The sequence below is a fragment of the Macrotis lagotis genome, chromosome 5, assembly GCF_037893015.1.
Source record: "Macrotis lagotis isolate mMagLag1 chromosome 5, bilby.v1.9.chrom.fasta, whole genome shotgun sequence".
NCBI classification, from domain to species: Eukaryota; Metazoa; Chordata; class Mammalia; order Peramelemorphia; family Peramelidae; genus Macrotis; species Macrotis lagotis.
Genome location: NC_133662.1, coordinates 246,347,346 through 246,368,222, shown reverse-complemented (window position 1 = coordinate 246,368,222; position 20,877 = coordinate 246,347,346). Strand labels below are relative to the sequence as shown.

General features: G+C 46.7%; 2 protein-coding genes across 3 annotated transcripts in view; one reads left to right on the top strand and one right to left on the bottom strand.

Annotated features, from left to right (window-relative positions):
* The window catches only part of PIGL (phosphatidylinositol glycan anchor biosynthesis class L), a 209,589-nt gene that overhangs the window by 36,716 nt on the left and 151,996 nt on the right, over nucleotides 1-20,877 (bottom strand). The window contains exon 8 of one of the 2 annotated variants that reach the window (XR_012468830.1): nucleotides 11,533-11,636. The exons of the other annotated variant lie outside the window; for it this stretch is intronic. The gene's annotated coding sequence lies outside the window, so the exon portion shown is untranslated. Of the gene's footprint in view, nucleotides 1-11,532; nucleotides 11,637-20,877 lie in introns of those variants that run through there. 2 annotated transcript variants of the gene reach the window in all.
* On the top strand, nucleotides 679-16,173 carry CENPV (centromere protein V). The gene is made up of 5 exons (XM_074189277.1): nucleotides 679-992; nucleotides 5,594-5,692; nucleotides 7,229-7,298; nucleotides 13,623-13,737; nucleotides 15,669-16,173. The coding sequence occupies exons 1-5, from the start codon at nucleotides 694-696 to the stop codon at nucleotides 15,791-15,793; spliced, it is 708 nt and encodes a 235-aa protein (XP_074045378.1). The 5' UTR covers nucleotides 679-693; the 3' UTR covers nucleotides 15,794-16,173.

The following is a 20,877-nucleotide window of genomic DNA, read 5'->3' as shown; positions in this document are numbered from 1 at the left end:
CGCCCCGGGGTCCTCCTCCGCCCAGCGGGGGCGCCCTGCCCGTGGGGGCGCCGTGTCCGTGGGGGCGCCGTGCCCGTGGGGGCGCCCTGCCCGTGGGGGCCCTGCCCGTGGGGGCGCCCTGCCCGTGGGGGCCCTGCCCGTGGGGGCGCCCTGCCCGTGGGGGCCCTGCCCGTGGGGGCGCCCTGCCCGTGGGGGCCCTGCCCGTGGGGGCGCCCTGCCCGTGGGGGCGCCCTGCCCGTGGGGGCCCTGCCCGTGGGGGCGCCGTGCCCGTGGGGGCCCTGCCCGTGGCGGCACTCTGCCCGTGGGGGCGCCGTGCCCGTGGGGGCCCCGCCCGTGGGGGCCCTGCCCGAGGGGGCCGCCGAGCGGGGGTCTCTCTCCCCGTGGCCTCGGCGATGAGGGGCCCCTGAAGCCGGGGCGTCCCGGGGCCCGCGCGGGGCCGCAGCCCGGCCCTCCTTTGTCTGCGGGGCCGGCCCCGCTCCCCACGCCCCCTGGCGGCGGCGGCGCGAGCGGCGCGGAGTCGGCGGCAGGAGCGGGCGGGCGGCGCGCGCGGGAGCCTGCGAGGGGCCGAGCGCGGAGGCCGGGGGGCATCGGGGCACCGGGGGCACCGGGGGCACCGGGGGCCCGGGCCGCGCCGCCGCCCCGAGGCTGCTCTGCGTGTGGGCGCGCGCCGCGGCCGCGGGGGATGCGCGAAGGATGGTGAAGAGCAAGGGCGCCGCCGCCGCCGCCGCCAAGCCGCGGGCCCGGAGCCGCCCGGCCGCCGAGGCCGCCGAGGTGCCGCCGCCGCCGGGGCCCCCGGGCAAGGCCAAGGGCCGGCCGGGCCGCAAGAGGAAGCTGCCGCCGCCGGAGCCCAAGGCCGCCGAGGCGCCGCCGGCGCCGGGGCCCCCCGAGAGCTGCCCCCTGGAGCTCGGGGCGCAGCGCGAGCGCTGGCTCAAGTTCCAGAAGCGCCAGAGCCTGACGTGCGAGGGGGCGGCCAAGCTGCTCCTGGACACCTTGTAAGTACGGCCCGGCCCGGCCCGGCCCCCGCGGCCCCCGGAGCCCCCCGAGCCGCCCCGGCCCGGCCCGGCCCCCGCGGCCCCCGGAGCCCCCGAGCCGCCCAGGCCCGGCCCGGCCCCCGGAGCCCCCAGAGCCAGCCCGGCCCGGCCCGGCCCGGCCCCCGCGGCCCCCGGAGCCCCCGAGCCGCCCCGGCCCGGCCCCCGGAGCCCCCCGAGCCGCCCCGGCCCGGCCCGGCCCCCGCGGCCCCCGGAGCCCCCGAGCCGCCCCGGCCCGGCCCGGCCCGGCCCCCGGAGCCCCCGAGCCGCCCCGGCCCGGCCCGGCCCCCGGAGCCCCCGAGCCGCCCCGGCCCGGCCCGGCCCCCGCGGCCCCCCGAGCCGCCCCGGCCCGGCCCGGCCCCCGCGGCCCCCCGAGCCGCCCCGGCCCGGCCCGGCCCCCGGAGCCCCCGAGCCGCCCAGGCCCGGCCCCCGTGGCCCCCGAGCCGGCCCGGCCGCCGGAGCCCCCCGAGCCGCCCCGGCCCGGGCCCAGCGCCGCCGGCAGGGCAGGGGGCCGGGGTGGGGCGGGCGCGGGCCGGGGCCGGGGAGCCCGCCGAGGCACAAAGCCGGGCCCTAGCGCCGCCCCCTCTTTGCCCTGCCTGGGGGGTCCTTGTGGCGGGAGCGGGGCTCGGGGGCCCATTGAGGAAGGCCCCAGATGGCCCAGACCCCCCCCAGAGCCGGGCCCCCCGGGGCCCGCGCCCCACTCCTGCCGCGCTCCGCCTCCAGCCCCCCGTTAGAGGAGGCCCAGCCTGGCGGACCCCTAGTTGTCGAGGACCTGTTGTTCCCAGTCGCCGGGGGGCATTGGCACGAGCCTGCAAGATGGCATCTGGCCCCAGCGGGAGACATTTGGGGCACTCGGTGGCTCTGGAGACGGCACGGGCCCCAGAGTGAGGACCTGAGTGCAAATCCGACCTCAGACCCCTAATAATGACCCGGCCGTGTGGCCTGGGCAAGCCACTAAAGCCTTGCAAAAACCAAACTAAAATTAAAATGAAAGACTACGCATCAAGGGCGGCCAAAGAAGGTCCAAGGTGGCTGGTTCAGAATGTGAGGCTCGGGGCCTGCTCCAGCGGTGTAGACGGAATTTCAAAGCGCTTTTGAGTTTGCAGATAAGAGACCTCTTTGTGCCCTTTTTTGAGGGGGAAGAGACTGAGGGGCCCAGGGACTCCCAAGCGGGCCAGTCAGGATGTTCCGTTTCACTCAGACTCCTTTTCTGGCCCCCACACGGCAGCACTAGCAATACTGGTCTAGCAGGCGAGGTAGGCAGTTGAGCAAAAAGTCCTTAACGCTAACAGCCTTCGTTGGACGTTCACTTGCACTTACAGCATTGTCAACCAGGGAAAGGCCTCACAGATCATGGAGTGCAGATCCCTTACTTTTTTGGAGGAGGCCAAAGGGGCTAGAAATTCAAGCCACTTAGCCAGTCTCCCCTAGCCTGGTGCAAGAGCTCGGCCCACAACCCAGTTTTCCTGATTAGAACCCAGTATGCTTTCTGCTAGCACACCACGAAACTAGTTTTATTAAACAACATGGCTGTGATGAGAGTTTTTACTATTCTGATTCCTATCCAAAGGAGCCAGAACTTATGCCAGAGCCCTCACCTAGAAGGCTATCCTTTGGTGTGGACGTTCGGAGGGGGCTTCTGGCCAAGAAGGCCTCAAACCCATTGATAGGAAAGGCTTTGCATGGGGCCCTCTGCAATTGTAAGAAAAACTGAGGCTAATCATTTGCTCTTTGCCTCTTTGTCCAAACTGAAGTTAAAGTCCTTACTTTCTGGTGAATAATTAGCTTAGGGCCCTTTTAGTCTTCTCTAATCCAGTGTCTTAACCTCTCTTTGGGTTTTCTTTCTCTTTTGGTTTATTCTTCTATATTAATCACATTAATACTGGAGTTTAATCCATTGTGTTTGTTTCTGTGTGTGTGTGTGTGTGTGAGAGAGAGAGAGAGAGAGAGAGAGAGAGAGAGAGAGAGAGAGACAGACAGACAGACAGACAGACAGAGAGAAGGTCAGAAAAGTTATTTAGTATAAACAACTTCTTGTTTTGATTTCATTTAACAGGCCAAGGTCATTTCTTTCCCATACACCAAGCTGACAGATTTGGGCCATACATTGCCTTTTCATTTCCTCTCTAGTCAAGGCTTTTAACATATTCCTAGCTCATAAAAAAAAATTCCATTTTTTTTTTGTTCTGGCACTAATCAACATTTGAACGCTTAATAAATGTAATATAAGCTGCTCCAAGCTTTGAAGGGAGGCTACCTCTATTTGTCACGGGCCAATCTTAGAGAGTTGCTCATCTGAGAAACCCAGCCTGGGTCTTTCATGGGGGGCAGCCCTGCCTGCTTCATCCTTCTTCCTCTTGTTATTTTGATCATTACTGCTATTGTTCCTAATAAGCATCGAGCATCATCACAAAGCAGCATCTGCCACCAGTAGTCACGCAGATCATTCATGAAGGAACTGGACTGTACCAGCCTACCCCATACAAGCCGTTATGTGAGCTGAGTGGGGACCCTAGGAGAAATAAGGGAAGGAAACATGGCTGTGATTGAGAATATCATTATAATAGAAAGGAACAGGGTTCTTGTCCAACATCATTCCCAAATAGGGATGGGGCCAACTATATCTCTCCCAAGTACTTGGGTCCTCCTTTGTTCCCTTCCCTCCAGCTTTTTATGAGTCCACTTTGTTTCCATCCCATCTTAACAGTTGAAGCTCCTTTGAGGCAGGAACTGTTTTCTTTTTATTACTGGTATATACATAGAAAATTTTTAATAAATGCTTCAAGACCAAATGTATGACTGAGGCCTGCCCCTCCTCTTTGGTCTCCCTTTGCTCTTGCCACTACCATCTCCAACATACAGATTTCCCTTGTCTTTTTAGGAGGGAGGGAGGGAAGGAGAGGGAAGGGGCCTGTTTTTTTATCCGCCAGAAGGGGAGACTGAATAGTTGAGCTTTACAGTGCTGCCCCCCCCTTCCATTTTTTTGTGGATTAGTTTACTATGTATTCTGCCCCCACTAAAAGACTATTGGTAGGATTTCAGGCTAGGGAATATTGGTAGATCTGAGTCTGCCTGGGATTTTCCTCCTTTCCCAGGAATCTCTTTTTGCATTTCATGTCTGGGTGCCCGCTCCTCAGCTGCCATTCCAAACCTCCCTCACCCCTTCCCATTTCTTTTTGTGGGACCTTAAATAAGACACAATGGAGGACAATTTCATTTAAAAAACAAGTTCAGTAATTTTGACTGCCCTAGCTGGGAGAAATCCTGGCCTGAGCTTGGGAAAATGGATTTGTGAACAAGCTCCTTCCTGAGCATCCTTGTGGCTGTGTGGAAAGAGTGGGGGCAGGGCCATTGTGCTCCGTTACCATGGTGAAGGCACAGCTGGAGAGAGAGTGGGGGGGCTGGGAGGAGGAGGCCTAGGCAGGATCTGGTTGGGCCTGAGCTGCAGAAAGACTTCAGGGGAGGAGGCCTCAGATGTTTGGAACTAATTAAGCTCCAATTACTGCTCGATCCCTGCCCCCCTTCTGCCAGCCTTTGAATTGGAAGCAGGATAATAATGCTCCATATACAGAAAGGTAGAGTAGGTCCTTAAATTAGTCTCATTTGGAGGGGTTTTCAGAAAACAACTGCATTTTGAATTCAAAGGGGAACTGGTAACATTTTTGGGGGGTCCAGCAGGTTCCCTCTTCCCCAAAGAAGAGAAAATCACCAGTATCAAATTGTTTCATTTACATAGAAGCTGGACTTGTAAGCAGCAAAGCCCAGGGTTCATTGTCCCACCTTTGACTTTGGCTGTGCTACTCTGAGCAAATTGCCCCACCTTCCTGGGTTCTGGATACTCTCTTAAGGCTGTAAGTTTTCAGACTGTGATCAGCTTGAGAGGAAGGCATTCCCCACGCCTGAAGTTACAGGACTGGTGAAATCTAGGGCCTTCTTTTTTTTTGTATTGATGCATCCTTCATGTTGTGATGATGGAACCAGCCCCCTAGACTAGCTCATTCATTTTATAGATGAGGAAACTGAAGATTGGAAAGAGGAAGTCTTGTGTCAGAGATCACACAGGTAATAAATATGGAATCAGCTTAGGATCTAAACCCAGTCCAATGCTCTGACAGTTTACAGAGGAAAAACACTGGAAAAGTAACCCCCCCCCAATAGCTCTCCCAAAATTCTTCTCTCCCCAGTTGTTCATATGGCACACATAGTTGTTGTTCACTTGTTAGATTTATTTCTCTTTTCGTGATGAACTTCGTTGTGATACTAGCATCATTTTTTTTTATTGCTGTAACCCACCCCCCCAATAGCTCTCCCAGGGTCCTTCCCGCCAATGTGTCCAGACTCAGTCCTGTCTTTGAACTCCAGGAAGTGTGTTCTAGGACACACCTCTCTCCCCACCAGCCCATTCTTTGGTATCCTTCATCCATCAGTTGGTGCGTGTGTCCTGCTGGGGATTGGGCCCTTTCTGCTGGGGAACCAGGCTAAGCACCTGGGTGTCTCCTGTGCTGTGTCTGGGCCTACCGAGGAATGCTCACTTCCCACTGTTTTTTGATTTTTGCTCTGTCTAGTGAATACCAAGGTCTGGTGAAACACACTGGAGGCTGCCATTGTGGGGCGATTCGTTTTGAAGTCTGGGCTTCTGCTGATCTGCATGTTTTTGACTGCAAGTGAGTAACCCTTTTTCATTCTTTCTAAGGACAAGTGGGTCTTGGGGAGGCTGTTGTGCTTCTTAACGCTGACTCTCCCCATATGGGATCCATCAAATTAAGCCAAGGTTTGAGCCTTGTGATTTCACTGGAATGGGGAAGGCACTCCTAAGGAAGGACATTCCCTCCAGCAATATAGATTATCGATCCTAAGAAAGTTAAGGGACTTGTGCAGGGTCATTTAGCCTTAGTGTGTGAAAGGCAGAACTTAAATCCAGGTTGCAGTGGCTATATGGCCAACCTTTATCCATTAAGCCACCTTGCCTCTTGTGGATTGGGTAGGGGAGGCTTTGACTGCTTAGACATTTTGAATAATGATGTAGCTTCAGTACAATAGGAAAAATTCTTCTCTCCCCAATTGTTCATATGGCACACTTAGTTGTTGTTCACTTGTTAGATTTATTTCTCTTTTTGTGATGAACTTCGTTGTGATACTAGCATCATTTTTTTTTTATTGCTGTAGCTTTTTATGATTATTCTGGCTCAGAACTTCTACAATAGGGCCTTAGAGGTCATTGAAGCCAGGTGTGAATTGCCCAAGCTCACCCAGGCTTTGGAGAAGATCTTGGAGTCTGGGCCCAAGTCCTTTGGCTTCAGTCATCTCTTTTTATGTATCCTAGTGGTGACCTTGAGAAGCTTAGGGACCCCCTTTCAGAATGTTTTAAAATGTGCAGAATAGAATTCTTGAGATTACAAAGAAAATAAATTATATCGAATTATTGTCATCAAAGACACTAGGTGGCATTATGTATCAAAAGCTGGGTCTGGAGTCATAAGGACCTGAGTTCAAATTCAGCCTCAGACACTCATTAGCTGTATAAACCTGGGCAAGTCACTTTATCCTTTTTTCCTCAGTTTCCTTATCTGAAAAATGAACTAGAGAAAGAGATGGAGAGCCAAGAAAACCCCAAATAGAATTATGACTAAAAACAACTAAAGAACAAAAAAATGTTACCAAAGTATTTTAAAAAAAAAAAGAAAGGGCAGCTAGGTTGGTACAGTCGATAGAGCACTGGCCTTGGAGTCAGGAAGCCATGAGTTCAAATCTGGACTCAGACACTTAATAATTGCCTGTGTGTTCTTGGGCAAGCCACTTAACCCCATTGCCTTAAATAAATAAAATTAAAAAAAAGAAAAAAGAAAATAAGTTCATAGGTCAGCTGGGGAGTGGGGTTGGAGTTCTGTAAAGACCAAGTTTTTTCTCTGTATTATGAAACCAGATATTTTACACACACACACACACACACACACACACACACACACACACACAATAGGTCTATTAGCTTATTAACCCCTTCTATGGATTGGGACCTTGGAACACCTCAAGTTAGGCCTCCTGAAGGGACCCCCAGTGATCAGGATGGTGCCTTACCCCAAGAGGTGATCAATAGGTATGCAATGGGCTTAAATGAATTAAGAAGGGAAGGCCTGGTGGGCCCTTTGCTGACTTGATGACTTTTCTTACTTTGCTTGATGACTTTTCTTGCTTTGTTGTAGCTGTAGCATTTGCAAAAAGAAACAGAACCGACACTTCATCGTTCCAGCTTCTCGATTCAAGCTTCTGAAGGTAAGTACTGGAAAGGATGTTGCCCAGGAATGTGTCTACTATCTGCTCTTTTTTTTTAACCCTTCTTTTAAAGATTAGTATCTCTAATGTAGGAGCATCGAGTTCTGAGCCTGGAGTCCAGAAGACTCATCTTCATGGGTTCAAATCCAGCTGTGCCATCCTGAGCAAGTCACTTAACCTTGTTTGCTTCAGGGTTCTCATTGAGCAAATGATCTAGAGAAGGAACACATAAACCACTCCAATATCTTTGCCAGAAAACCCCAAATAGGGTCACAGAGTTGGAGTGACTTGAGAAACAACAGAGATGTATGGTGTACCCTGGGGTGGGGGTGGGCAGGGCTGGTGGTAGAATGTCAGGATTATTGTTCTCTGGACAGTTTGGATCTCACCTCATTCTTCCAGGGTTGGGGGGGGAGCAGGGCATGAGTCCCTCTGCTCCAAGTTCCATCTCACATTGAACCTCATTCCACTCCTGCTTGGTGCCTAGGGTGGGGGCAGGAGGGCACATGTACTTACCAAGTGAAGGGAGCAGAACCAGAATAATTTTGGCATTGACCACAATAATATAAAGGGAATCAAGTCAGAACAAACTGCAGAACTCTAATCCTTCCACTGACTAAGGGTGACATGAGAGGCTGCCTCCCACCTGGGCAGAGATGGGTCTCTAGGTACAGGCAACATTTTCATTCTTGGTGTGTTAGGTTTTATTTGGTTTGACTAGGGGTATTTGTTTTATGGGAGGGATCTACTTGGGAGGAGAAGGGAGAAGAAAAAAGGAAGTCATTGGAAAGTGATGTTAAATAATAAAGTATCATTAAGTGTAAAACAAAAGGACACTTAGCTATTCCTTAAATTTTTCCCATGAAGAAATTGAAAAAATTATACTTCAGTCTTCACTCAGACTTCATCAGTTCTCTCTGGAGGTGGGTAGCATTTTTCATTATGGGTCCTTTGGAATTGTCTTGAATACAATTCAAGTAGCCAAGCCTTTCACAGTTGATCACCATTTCAGTGTTGCTGTTATCTTACACAATGTTTTGTTCTGTTTACTTCAGTTTATATCAGCTCCTAGAAGTCTCTCCCTCATTTCTTTCAGAACCGTTGTTTTTCATCACAATCATGCTACAACTTGTTCAGCCATTTCCCAACTCATGAACATTCCCTCAATTTCTAATTCTTTGCCATTATAATAAAAGCTGCCATAAATAGTCCCTTTCCTTTTTTTTTTTTTTTTTTTTTTTTTGAGCAGGATAACACTCCTAGTAGTGATATTGCTGGGGCAAACAAGGAGTATGCACAGTTTTGTAACCCATGGGCCCAGTTCCAAATTGTTCTTCAGAATGGTTCACAGTTCCCCCAACAATGCATTGGTGTCCCTGTTTTCCTACTTTCTCTCCATCATTTAGCATTTTCACTTCTCTGGTCTGAACCAGAATATGGAGGGATGCCCTTTGAGCAAGATGGTGTAGGGCCTTGAATAGCAAACCGAGTAGCCTGGATTGATTCAGAGGACTCTGAGCAATAGAGGGACATGATCAGTGTCCTATTTTTACATGCACACATCTTGTAAACTCTTTAGGGGAAAACTCAGTGTCTTATCTGACACTTTTTATGATAGGTGTGAAGGTAGTACCTCAGTTGTTTTAATTTGTATTTTTCTAATCAGTAGGGATTTAGAGTATTTTTTCCATGTGAATATTGATAACTGGTTTCCTCTTTGGAAAACTTTTTAATTCTTTGACCATTTATCAGTTGGGCTTTTTTTTTTTTTTAGGTTTTTGCAAGGCAAATGGCTTCAGCAAACTGACAGTCAGAGGGGTCCAGGACACCCTGCCTTAATTGATCTTTGTTAAAAGAGTCAAATTTATATAAAAATAAAAGCTATGGGGCAGCTAGGTGGTGCAGTGGATAAAGCACCGGCCCTGGAGCCAGGAGTACCTGGGTTCAAATCCGGCCTCAGACACTTAATAATTGCCTAGCTGTGTGGCCTTGGGCAAGCCACTTAACCCCATTGCCTTGCAAAAACTAAAAACTAAAAAAAAAAAAAAAAAAAAGGACAACAACCACCCCAATCCCTCCCTTTTTTGCTCAGAGTCCTCCAGTGACTTCCCCCTTGCCTCTGGAATCAATCCAGGCTCCTCAGTTTGCTATTCAAGGCCCTATACCCATTCAAGACCCTATACCATTTCACATACAACACATCTCACTCTATTGTCCATATTCCGGGTCTAGCCAGAACAGTGAAACTAATATTCCCAAACAAAGTGGAAGATGCCAGGAACTGACAACAGAATGGACAACTCTCAATTGAGGATTCTCAAACACTAAATTACATCAAAATAGAATGAAATGTAATTGTGTGAGCTGTAAGTAATCAAATAATGACAAGTAGGGAGGGAGGGTTAATGTGGAAATGATGAAGAATGAAATATGGATGACTAAAAGGGCAAGAGGCACCATGATGATAACATTGTCAATAAAAGGATCATTTAGAGGAAGTTGAATTAGTAATTTGAATAATTAAAAAAAACCCAAGATAATAATGAAATCTCCCTACTTAAAGCAGAGAGACCAAGGCTTGAGCGAGGAGACTGTTGTCTTTTTTGTCAGATGCCTTTCCTGTATCAAATACTTTCATTTAGTTGTTTTCATACAATTTAAGGTTTCAGTCTGGATCTTTTCATAAAGGACTTGATGTAAAGAGAGAAGGAATCAATACAATGCATTTTTTTTTCATTTAGAGAAGGTATTCAGAGCTTTAAAAAATAGAAAAGAAATCTCAGGATGCAAAGGGGGTACATATCAGGGTATGCAGTTTGGTAGAATGAGACCTTAATGGGACTATATTTTGGAATATTTCTTATCTAAACAAAGAGATTAAAAAGCATCAGAGTTGAGGTAGCGTTATATATTAGGAGGTGTATTCATGGGAGGAAATCCAGTTACAAGAAAGTTAGATGTGAGGAACATTTGAGTGAAGATCAGTGATTTCTGGGATAAAAATAAGATCACTTTTCCCCTTGGAGGACAGTGACCTTTCCCTTCTAGAGGTGAGAAAACAGGTCTCTGGGGAGGAATAGTTAGAATTTTGAAAATACCTGGGATAATATAAATATTGTACTGTAAGAAATATTAAAGGGGATGATTTCAGAGAAACCTGGGAAGATTTGTATGAACTGATGCATTGTGAAACTATAACAACAGCATTGTAAAATGAATAATTTGGATAAATTTGAAGTATCTCATCACTGTGGTAACCAACCATGATTCTGGAGGACCAGTGATACTACATGCTACCCACCTCACCTCCTGACTAAATACAAAGAATTAGACAAATATTTGGATTGAACCAATCTAGAGATTCGTTTTGCTTATCCATTGGTATTTTTTTTTTTACCAGTCTGAGGATTTAATTAAACAAGGGAGGAAAGAAGAGGGCTTGGGCTGAGGGAGTACCCCTGTAAAAATGTACAGAGCACCCAGGAGGGCCATGTAGAAGGGGCGATAAATATGTACAGGGACCCCCCTCCCCCCAACCACCCTCATCTTCTCTGACCCGATGAAGGAGGGTCACTAGTGACTTCTGATGTCCCAGCAGACCCACTCTGTTTTCCCCCAGAAGGGAAGGGGGAACAAGAGGCCTTGGTGTGTATGATTTTGGCCTCAGGCTGATGGGCCTTCAGGAGGCTGGGGGGAGGCTTAGCTTCCAAGGGACCTTCTGAGGGAGCCCAGACACCTCTACCCTCCAGGTGACCCCCATTCCTCTAGAGAGTGGCTCTTGCATTTAACCTCTTTTGGGGGTGGGTCTGGGTCTGGGACCTCTATTTTCAGGATGATCCCAGTCCATGGGTATCTTTGCTTTTCTTTTTTCCTGTGGCAAGGGGTGAACAGAGGGGAAAATGCTTAATTTAAAAAATACATATTATTTGAAAATTAAAAAAGAAAAAAAGCCTGGGGGTTATAGTGAGCTGTAACCTCAATGAATCAACAGATCCAAAAGTTAATGCAATCTTGATTGCATTAAGAGAAACATTGTTTTTGAGGATTAGGACGTGATATTCTGCTATATTTCATCCTGGTCAGATCCTATCTGGACTATAAGGTGTTCAGCTCTAGGCACCATATTTTTGGAAGGAAATTAATAAGGACAGCCAAGATGGTGAAATATCTTGGGATCGTGTCTTTTGAATTTTTTTTTATTAAAGATTTTATTTATTTTGAGTTTTACAATTTTTCCCCTAATCTTACTTCCCTCCCCCCACAGAAGCCAATTTGCCAGTCTTTGTTTTCATGTTGTACATTGATCCAAATTGAGTGTGATGAGAGCGAAATCATATCCTTAAGGAAGAAACATAAAGTATAAGAGATAGCAAGATCAGACAATAAGATATCAAGTTTTTTTTTTTCTAAATTAGAGGTAATAGTCCTTGGTCTTTGTTCAAACTCCACAGTTCTTTCTCTGGATACAGATGGTATTCTCCATTGCAGACAGTCCAAAATTGTCCCTGATTGTTGCACCGATGGATGGAATGAGCGAGTCCATCAAGGTTGATCATTGCCCTCATATTGCTGTTAGGGTATACAGTGTATTTCTGGTTCTGCTCATCTCGCTCAGCATCAGTTCTTACAAATCCCTCCAGGGTTCCCTGAATTCCCAGCCCTCCTGGTTTCTAATAGAACAATAGTGTTCCATGACATACATATACCACAGTTTGTTAAGCCATTCCCCAATTGAAGGACATTTACTTAATTTCCAATTCTTTGCCACCACAAACAGGGCTGCTATTATGAATATTTTTGTACAAGTGATGTTTTTACCCTTCTCTTTTGAAGATTGAGCTAAATGGGGTTGTTGAGCCTACAGAAGTGAAGACTTAGTAAGTCTTGGTTGATAATTATCTTAAGGCATTTGAAGGGATGTCATATGGAAGAAGAAATGAACATATTCTCTTTGACCTAAGAGGGCAAAGCTGAGACCAGTGGGATAAATTGTAAGGAGGTCAATTGAAGTGTCACAGAAAGAGCTCTTAACTATTCTACTACCCCAAATTGGAATGGGCTGTCTTGACAGATGGCAGGTTCTCCTCATTGGTGGTGGCTAACAAAAGCTGGGTCAACATTGTTGTGGAGTTACAATATGTATTTTTTGGGGCTGAACTAGATGCTCTTTGAGTTCTTTCCCAAATCTGAGATTCTGTCATAGCTTTCTAGTCTTTTCTCACCATGGACTTTATTCTTGAATTAAACTGAACTGTTCATGTGAATGTTCCTGCCTCTGCCCTTTGCTTGCCGTTTCTCTGTGTCCGAGATGCCCTGTCTCCCATCTCCATCTGATGCAAATTGCTCCATTCTTAAGACCCAGCTTTGCTATGAAGCCCTCTCTAAACATCCTCTATCCCCTGCTCTCCCCTCCCTTTGCTGGGATTGATCTTTTCTTCCTTGGAACTCCATATCACAACATTTAATCTGTTCTTAGACATTTGTTTTTAAAACTATTTACATTTATAAAGTCAAAATCCATCAACAGACAAAAACAAAAGAACAAATAAAATCTTATATAAAACTACAAACTTCCAACTATTTGCAGTTTATCCAATGGACATACACCCTGACAAATTAATGTCACTAAAGATCTTACTGATTTTTTTAGAAAGATTTTATTTATTTTTGAGTTTTACAATTTTTCCCCTATTCTTGCTTCCCTCCCCTCACCCCCCCCCCCACAGAAGGCATTGTTAGGCTTTACATTGTTTCCATGGTATACATTGATCTCAATCTTACTGATTTCTTTTGATATATTTTGCATTTTTTGTATTTATCTTATGTACTTACATATATATATATATATATATATATATCTCCCATCCTCTACTAAATTGTAAACTCCATAAGGGCAGAGACTGTGATTTTTTTAAACATTTTTGCAGTGCCTCCCTACTATAGAAAGGCGTTTAGTGTGTTTTTTTTTTAACAACAAATTTTATTATTGCCTTCATCCTCATTTCTGAAAATATGTCTTTTCCAATCCAGTCTTTGCCTTTTCTTTTTCACATATCATTCTGACTTGTTGGACCTCCACCTCTCCCTCAACCTTGAGGAATAGTCTGTTTCATTATCTTTTTTCTAGGGCCATCCCTGCTGGCCTTGCCTTTCCTCTGAGACCAGCTTCTATCTGGTGGTCTTGGTGTGGACATCATCTTTGTGTTGCTGTCTGTTCTTCTGGTTTTGCTCCTTTCTATCTGCGCCAGTTCACACGTTAGTTTGTGAATGAGTGGATAAAGAAGACCCCTTTTGACAAAGAAATATGTCTATGTGTTTCCCCAGGGTGCTGAGAACATCACCACGTACACCTTCAACACTCACAAGGCCCAGCATACATTCTGCAAGAGCTGTGGGGTGCAGAGTTTCTATACACCTCGGTCCAACCCTGATGGTTATGGTAGGTAAAGGGAACGGGGCTGTATCAAGAGCAAGTTCAGGATCCCAGGTGCAAAATTTTTCTGGTGATTGATAGGCCTGAACCCGTTTTACCAATAATCCATATTCTGAACATGTTCAAGTGAGTGCTGAGTTGGGGAGGATGGTGAGCCCTGCTACTTATAGTCATCTCAGACTCCTTGTTGACTGGGCTTATTGGCAAGGCTGAATTGGGTCTGCAGCCTGATCCCAGCCCTTCCAAGCTGTGGGGCCCTGGACAGGTCATTAAACTTCTCTGACCTAGTTCCTCATTTGTAAAATGTACACATCTTGTATTCCAGTTATGAGAAAAATGCTTTGTAATGCCCATTAGACACCTGAGCTCTTTTACATGGGCTAGGATCTGGATTGGATTATCAACTGGACCTTGGAGAAAGAGTACTGAAGCAGACCTGGGGAGCTAAGATTCTAGTTGCTATTTCCTAGTCATGATCATGGGTAAAAGATGTCAGCTCTCCAGACCTCAGTTTGCTCATCTGTAAATGGAGATAACAATATTTGCCCTGTCCTGCCAACCTTATAGTTGTCATAAGGATCAACCAAGATCATGAATAGAGCCTTTGGTAAATTGTGGGGTGTTTTCCATAGGTCAGGGATATTTATAATGACAGTGGGAAAGGAGTGAGAGGAGAGAGGAGAAAGCAGAGGAGAGAGAAGGATGCATCTTCAATATTAGCTTGAGGGACTCTATTAGTACAATCCTTAAGCTAAGAATGAAAGACATTGCTTGATGGGAAATCAGACCAGAGGGAGAGAAGCCCAATTGCTGCTCACATAGGATTTAGAGTCGGAAGGATCTCATCCAGTCCAAACTGTTATTCTACTGAGGTCATTTACACTTACAGAGTTAGAGCTGGGAGTGGGGGACACAAAGAGGAGAACAGGATTAATCTCATTTGGCAGTTGAGCAAAGACTGGTTTAGAGTAGTGAAGTGACTTGCTCGGGGTCACATAGCCAATACATGTCTGCTGGTGATGGAAAGAGAACTTAGGGTAGAATTCTATACCACCTCTTTCTGGCAAGAAATCCAATACTTACTCACTGGGTCATCCTGCCTCTTGACCCTACCCAAGGTGACTCCCAGAGAGAGCAGCAAAGCTGGGATTTAGACTCAGGTCCCTTATCTCAGGTCTCCTCCTTCTGTACCAGACCACCTTCTCTTTGCTTTGTTACATAAATAGAAGGAGAAAGCCATTTGCTCCTTCTCTCACTAATTAATAATTTATCCTGCCTGACTCTGAAAGCTGTTCAGTTTGATCTGTTTAGGCTTCAGAAGTGGTATTAAGAGTGATGGCTCTTTAGATGGAATAGAAGCAGGAGAGGAAATTATTCGTGGAGGGATGTTCAGAATTGCTGACAGTCCAGAGCTTGTCTAGCAGGTCACTTGTAGCCCAGACTCCTGGATCTTGAAGGAGTCTTGGGGTAGGGTGACGACCCCCCGAAAACCAATTCTGCCCAAGTTAGTTTGTGTCTCCTATTACATCTCTTCTATTGTTCTTATCACCTACAGAAGGCTTGTGAGGTGTCGGGGTCAAGATCCAGTAGCCTTGGTGAAGGTGAAAGCTTTGTAGAGTGGAGGGTCTGGGGAAAGAGATGGCAAATCGCTCCAGTATCTTTGATGAGAAAACTTGAAATGGGGTCACAAAGCGTCTGACACGAGTGAAAAGTGACTAAACAGTCACAGTATGGGGGTCAAAATAACTAGTTTCTGGGCTTGCTCCTTAATTAGCTTTTATTGGCGATGTTTGGGCAGTGATTAGATCCCTCTACCTATCTCTGGTATTCTAATGTCAAAGTAGAGGGACAAGTTCTGGTGGATGGAGGGTGGGATCTTGCTCTCTCCAGAGATAGCCTCTTTCCCCGATAATTTCTCCATTGTGCTTCCTCTCCAGGAATCGCTCCCCATTGCTTGGATGAAGGCAGTGTGCGCAGCATCGTCATCGAAGAGTTCAATGGGAATGAGTGGGAGAAAGCGATGAAGGAGCACAAGACTATTCAGAGCAAGTCCAAAGAGTGACCCCTCCCCCTCCTGCCTCCGCTTGGCCTAGTCCATGAGAATGAGGCATTTGGGGATAAGGCAGCTTGACCCAGCCTAGGAGCCTGTGCTGCCATGGTTCTGGTTTTCTCCAGTTCTGTCTGAAGCAGGACAGATGAAAGCAACTCACTTTTTCATCCAGAGAGGAAGCCTGAGACCACTGGTCCTAGAGGCTAGTGTTCTTTCTCGGACCAAGCAGCCTGGGCCTGCCTCCTTGGGCTCCATGGCATTCCTCCTCTCAGCCTATTCTGTGGTCCAGATCATTTCATATCCTCCCTTTCCCTTCCAACTTTCATGTGAGCTTTTAGGGACATGAGCCTCCTTTGGTTTTTATTAAAAATAATTATTACTGTGGTTCCTCATTTCTTTTGTTTCTGAAATTCAGTTGGTTAAACACAGAGTTTACTGATCACCCATCATGTGCAAAAGCCCAGGGGAAGGTGCACCTGGCAAGGTGGGACTTGAGCTGAGTCTGGAATGATGGATAGGCTTGGACTTTTAGAGAAGAGGGGAAGTCATTTTTAGGTAGAGGAATTGTTAGAGGACAAATCTCTGCTTGAGTTCATGTGGTAAGTTATTGCTTTCAAAATAAATCAACACATTGCAGAGATTAGGAGAGATACAAACCTAGGTTTTATTATGTTTAAGCACAGGTTCAGGAGGTGGAAAAATAACCTCTGAATGGAGATTAAGATTCTAACAAGGCTTCTCATAGACACAATTAGACCAGAGATTAGCCAACTAATGGATTTACATATTGTGATCTTCGACATAATCTTAGGCCATGAAAGTAAAGACACAAATAATCCCATGCACCTTCAGTGTCAGAAAATAGAACAGAGTTAAGAATCATCTCATAGATCCTCCGAAGAAATAGACCTAGCTAAACAAGACTAGGTTACAGATTAAACTACATTTAGTGTTCCAGTGGGCTGATGAGAGACAAGGGCTCTCTACATGTGGCCAAGATAACCAAGGAGTCAAAGACAGCTGGAATTCTAATGACTTCTGTCTGGTTTCTGGCTGAGGCGGACCATGAATCAGGTTTTGGTTAGGTGAGATTTACCTGAGGAATGGTCTTGAGTCCTAAGCAATAAAACTAGGAGGAAATCAAAGATGAAAAATGATCCCGGTCCTATGTATGTGTCCAGAGGGCAGCAAGGGGCCTAAGTTGGGAGATGAGTGACAGGAGGCAGCCCAAGATTGTGGAAGACCTCCAAGGCACTGGGGCTGAGACACTTCATGCATAAACTGTTGTCACTGAAAGTTTGGAAGAGCTGGGTTAAGCCTAGACATTTGCAGTGTGAATGAATGAATGAATGAGTGAATGTTAACTTCCTGCATGCGAAGCGCCATAAAGAAAAGCTAGCCAGCCCCTGCTCTCAGGGAGCTCACAGTCTTCAGGAGGTGGGGGAGGAGGGACAGTGCTTGGGGAAGGCTTCGGCTGGAAGTCAAATGGCAAGGTCCCACCGTCCTTCGTGCATCTACTATAGCTTCCATTGATAATATATCAGTTTTTGATGTTGAACCATTTGACAAGGCCCAGGACTTTGGTGCCCAAACTTTGGGTCTTCAGATCTGACAAGCCCGGTCTTCCGCGGCAGCTTCTTCCTGGGATAATGGCTCGTGTGCTCCTCAGCCAAGGCCAGTGCTCATGAGCTCGCTCACCTGTGAGTGGTGGTTGATCAGCTGTTGGTAGTGCTGGGGAGGAAGGTGGGCCCTTTCTCTACAAGAGGAATCACTGTCCTCAAAGATGGGTGGACACGGCCAGTGAATTGGGGGCCAGGGCTCTTAGATTCAGGGTCCTGAGCTATCTCCATCGAATCTGAAGGGAGATAGTGGTTAAGGTAATGGTGATATTTGATCTTCCTCACGCCTGCCCCAGCTGCCTAATTAACTTCCTAAAACACCACTTTTGGGGTGGCTAAGTGGTACAGTGGATAGAGCACCGGCCCTGGAGTCAGGAGGACCTGGGTTCAAATCTGGCCTCAGACACTTAATAATGACCTAGCTGTGTGGCCTTGGGCAAACCACTTAACCCCACTGCCTTGCAAAACCCCCCCCAAAAAAACCTAAAACACCACTTCCATCATCAGTCAACAAATATCTTGTGTATACACACAGGATCTTATTCCTAGTAGTCATTCAATGAATATTTGTCAATTAATTGTGGATGAAGCATGGGTAAGAAGATGAATTGATGGGTTAGTGCAAATGGAGGCCAGAGGAGGCTCAGTAGTAGACTGTCTGTATAGCTTCCTTCCACATGAATTGAAACATGAGACACTAAGGTCTGTTTCTGAATTTAAGCCATTTGATGGTGCCAAGGACTTTGGTTGTAAGATCTTTCCTTTATGGGTCTTTAGGGCCTGCTGAGGCCAAGGAGGCAAAATAGTTGCCAGATTGTATCACCCGAGGATCGATTCACAGGATGATGGTTTCAGGGGCTGGGCTGGAAGGATGGCCCATCATCTGGGGGTTAACCGCTGTTTCTAAGATGCCTGGACTCATCCTGGGTTGTCTACAAGGGGGTTAGGGGGACATGGTGATAGTGGTCTGACTCCCCTAATGTCGGCAGCATCCTGGCTTTTATTCAGGGTCCCTTGTTGGTCTAGCTTGCCTGCTCTGTGGGTGCCAGTTGATGGAGATGGCTGGTCCTTTCTACACCAGGTTGTTCTAAGTTTCAAAGACCTGCATTGGTAGAGGAAGGACAACGCTGGATGCTTCCCAGAGATGAAATCACAGGTTTAGCTAAAGAAGACCCCATCCCCCAATAATAATAATATAATAAGAACCCAAACAAAACTACTACATACATTAAAGTGTCCAAGTATGGAAACAGCTTGGCTTGGAGAGAGACTCTGGGCCAGGCGCTGAACTTACTGAAGGAGGACAGAAAGTGATCTGGTGACAGAGCAGGATGCCTTGGACCCCTGAGACAGAGACTGCTAAGGGGAGGCTACAGAAGTCGGAGGAGCAAGGATGTGTCAGCACCTCCTCTTGGTCGATTGTGTGAAAGGGAATCAAGAAAGAAGGAGCCACTGGGGACCAGGACTGGGAGGTTTTTCGGAGGGTCAGCTTTCTATGAGTGGTAGATCATGAGATTGAGGATGAAAAGGGAAAAAATGAATGTATGAAGAGGAGATACTCTCATAGTTTCACTATGAAAGTAAGTAAGTATTATTGAACTTCGGCACTGTGCTAACAATTTTGCAAATATTAACTCATTTGGTCTTCACAACAATGCTGGGAGGGAGATTTTACAGTTGAACAAATTGAGGCAGAAGTCACGTGACTCATCTGAGGTCACACAGCTAATAAAGTATCTGGGGTCAGATTTGATCTGACCTCAGACCTTCCTCACCTCAGGCCCAGCACTTGACCTCTTGTGCCACCAAATTCCTTCCCCTTTCCGGGGCTCAGTTTCCTAAAATGGAGAGTTTGAATTAGAAGATTCCTTCTTGCTCTAAAAATTTTTCTAAATATCCTCTTGCTAAAATGAAATCGTCCCTCATAACAAAGGTAAATAGCATCATAATAATACAGAGACAATGTGTACGAGATTCTCTCCCAGAAGACATACACTCCTCTCTAAGATGAGAAGGGAGTTAGCTTTCATTATGTTTTAGTTACTTAGAAGTCATACATCTAAACTGGAAGGTATTTATACCAAGTCCATCATTTTACAGCCTCTTTTTTTTTTCTAAAGTTTTGGTAAGTCAAATAGGTTTAAGTGACTTGCCCAAGGTCACACAGCTAGGTAATCATTAAGTGCCTGAGGCCAGATTTGAGCCCAGGTACTCCTGACTCCAGGACCGGTGCTCTATCCACAGTACCACCTAGCCACCCCTATGATCAGGTATTTGATAACATCTTAGTGATAGGGAAAGAAACCAGTTCTACTAATAATGTATATTCATGATCTGCAATAAAGATTACTTTTAAACTTTGTAAAAAAAAATAAATTTTTTTGATATATAATCTATTAGGGGCGGCAGAGACTATGCATAGTTTAGTAACTTTGGGACATAGTTTCCAGTTGCTTTCCAGAGTGACTGACCAATCCAGATTCATCAGCAAGACATCGAAGTGACTGCAACAATTATTGATTTCTTTTTTGGCTGACAATTTAATGGGTGTGAGAATCTCAATAGTGTTTTTATTTACATTTATTTTATTTTTTTAGGTTTTTGCAAGGCAAATGGGGTTAAGTGGCTTGCCCAAGGCCACACAGCTAAGTAATTATTAAGTGACTGAGGCTGGATTTGAACTCAGGTACTCCTGACTCCAGGGCCGGTGCTCTATCTACTGCATCACCTAGCTCCCCCTACATTTATTTTCTTATTAGTGATTTGGAATTGTTGATGCTTGCTCTTTGTTCAGAAAGAGACTGATGACATCAGGAGAGTGATGTCTTGATTTGAAAGTGAATTGGAGGGGTGGCTAGGTTGTGCAGTGGATAGAGCACCTGCCCTGGAGTCAGGAGTACCTGAGTTCAAATCCGACCTCAGCCACCTAGCTGTGTGACCTTGGGCAAATCACTTAATCCCATTGCCTTGCAAAAACCAAAAAAAAAAAATTGAATTGTATTTAAGTGAGGCAGAACTGTTCAAAATCATCAGCCTCACTACTCTCCCCTCCAGTCACTAGGACTCCAGTGACAAGACATAAGTCAGGATGACTGGAGATGGCCCTAGAGAGATCTTGGCCTTTTTAATCTGAGGTCTTTCCTAGTCTTAGTTTGTCTGAGGCAGCACCTATTTGGTGACTAAAGACTAGAAAAGAAGTGAGTCAAAAGATGGCTTTCTTTGCCTTATCAAAAGAATCAATCTGAGAGGGGAAGACCCTCAGGGATTTGAAATATTTTCTTCATGTGGCCATTGGCAGCTTGGATTTCTTCATTTGAGATTTACAAGTTCCTATCCTTTGACCATTTATCTATGGAGGAATAGCACTAGTTCTCACACATTTAGAGTGGGACATTTCTAAGGGGAAGGGCATCACCTAATTTTTGATGTTTCTTCCACCCCTGATATTTTCTCATAGAAGGCAAGCAATAATGATGG

Coding starts and splice junctions, on each gene's coding strand:
- CENPV (XM_074189277.1), top strand. CDS start 694: ATGGTGAAGAGCAAGGGCGCCGCCGCCGCCGCCGCCAAGCCGCGGGCC. Junction 5,693..7,228: donor CTGCATGTTTTTGACTGCAA/GTGAGTAACCCT, acceptor GCTTTGTTGTAG/CTGTAGCATTTGCAAAAAGA. Junction 7,299..13,622: donor CTCGATTCAAGCTTCTGAAG/GTAAGTACTGGA, acceptor GTGTTTCCCCAG/GGTGCTGAGAACATCACCAC.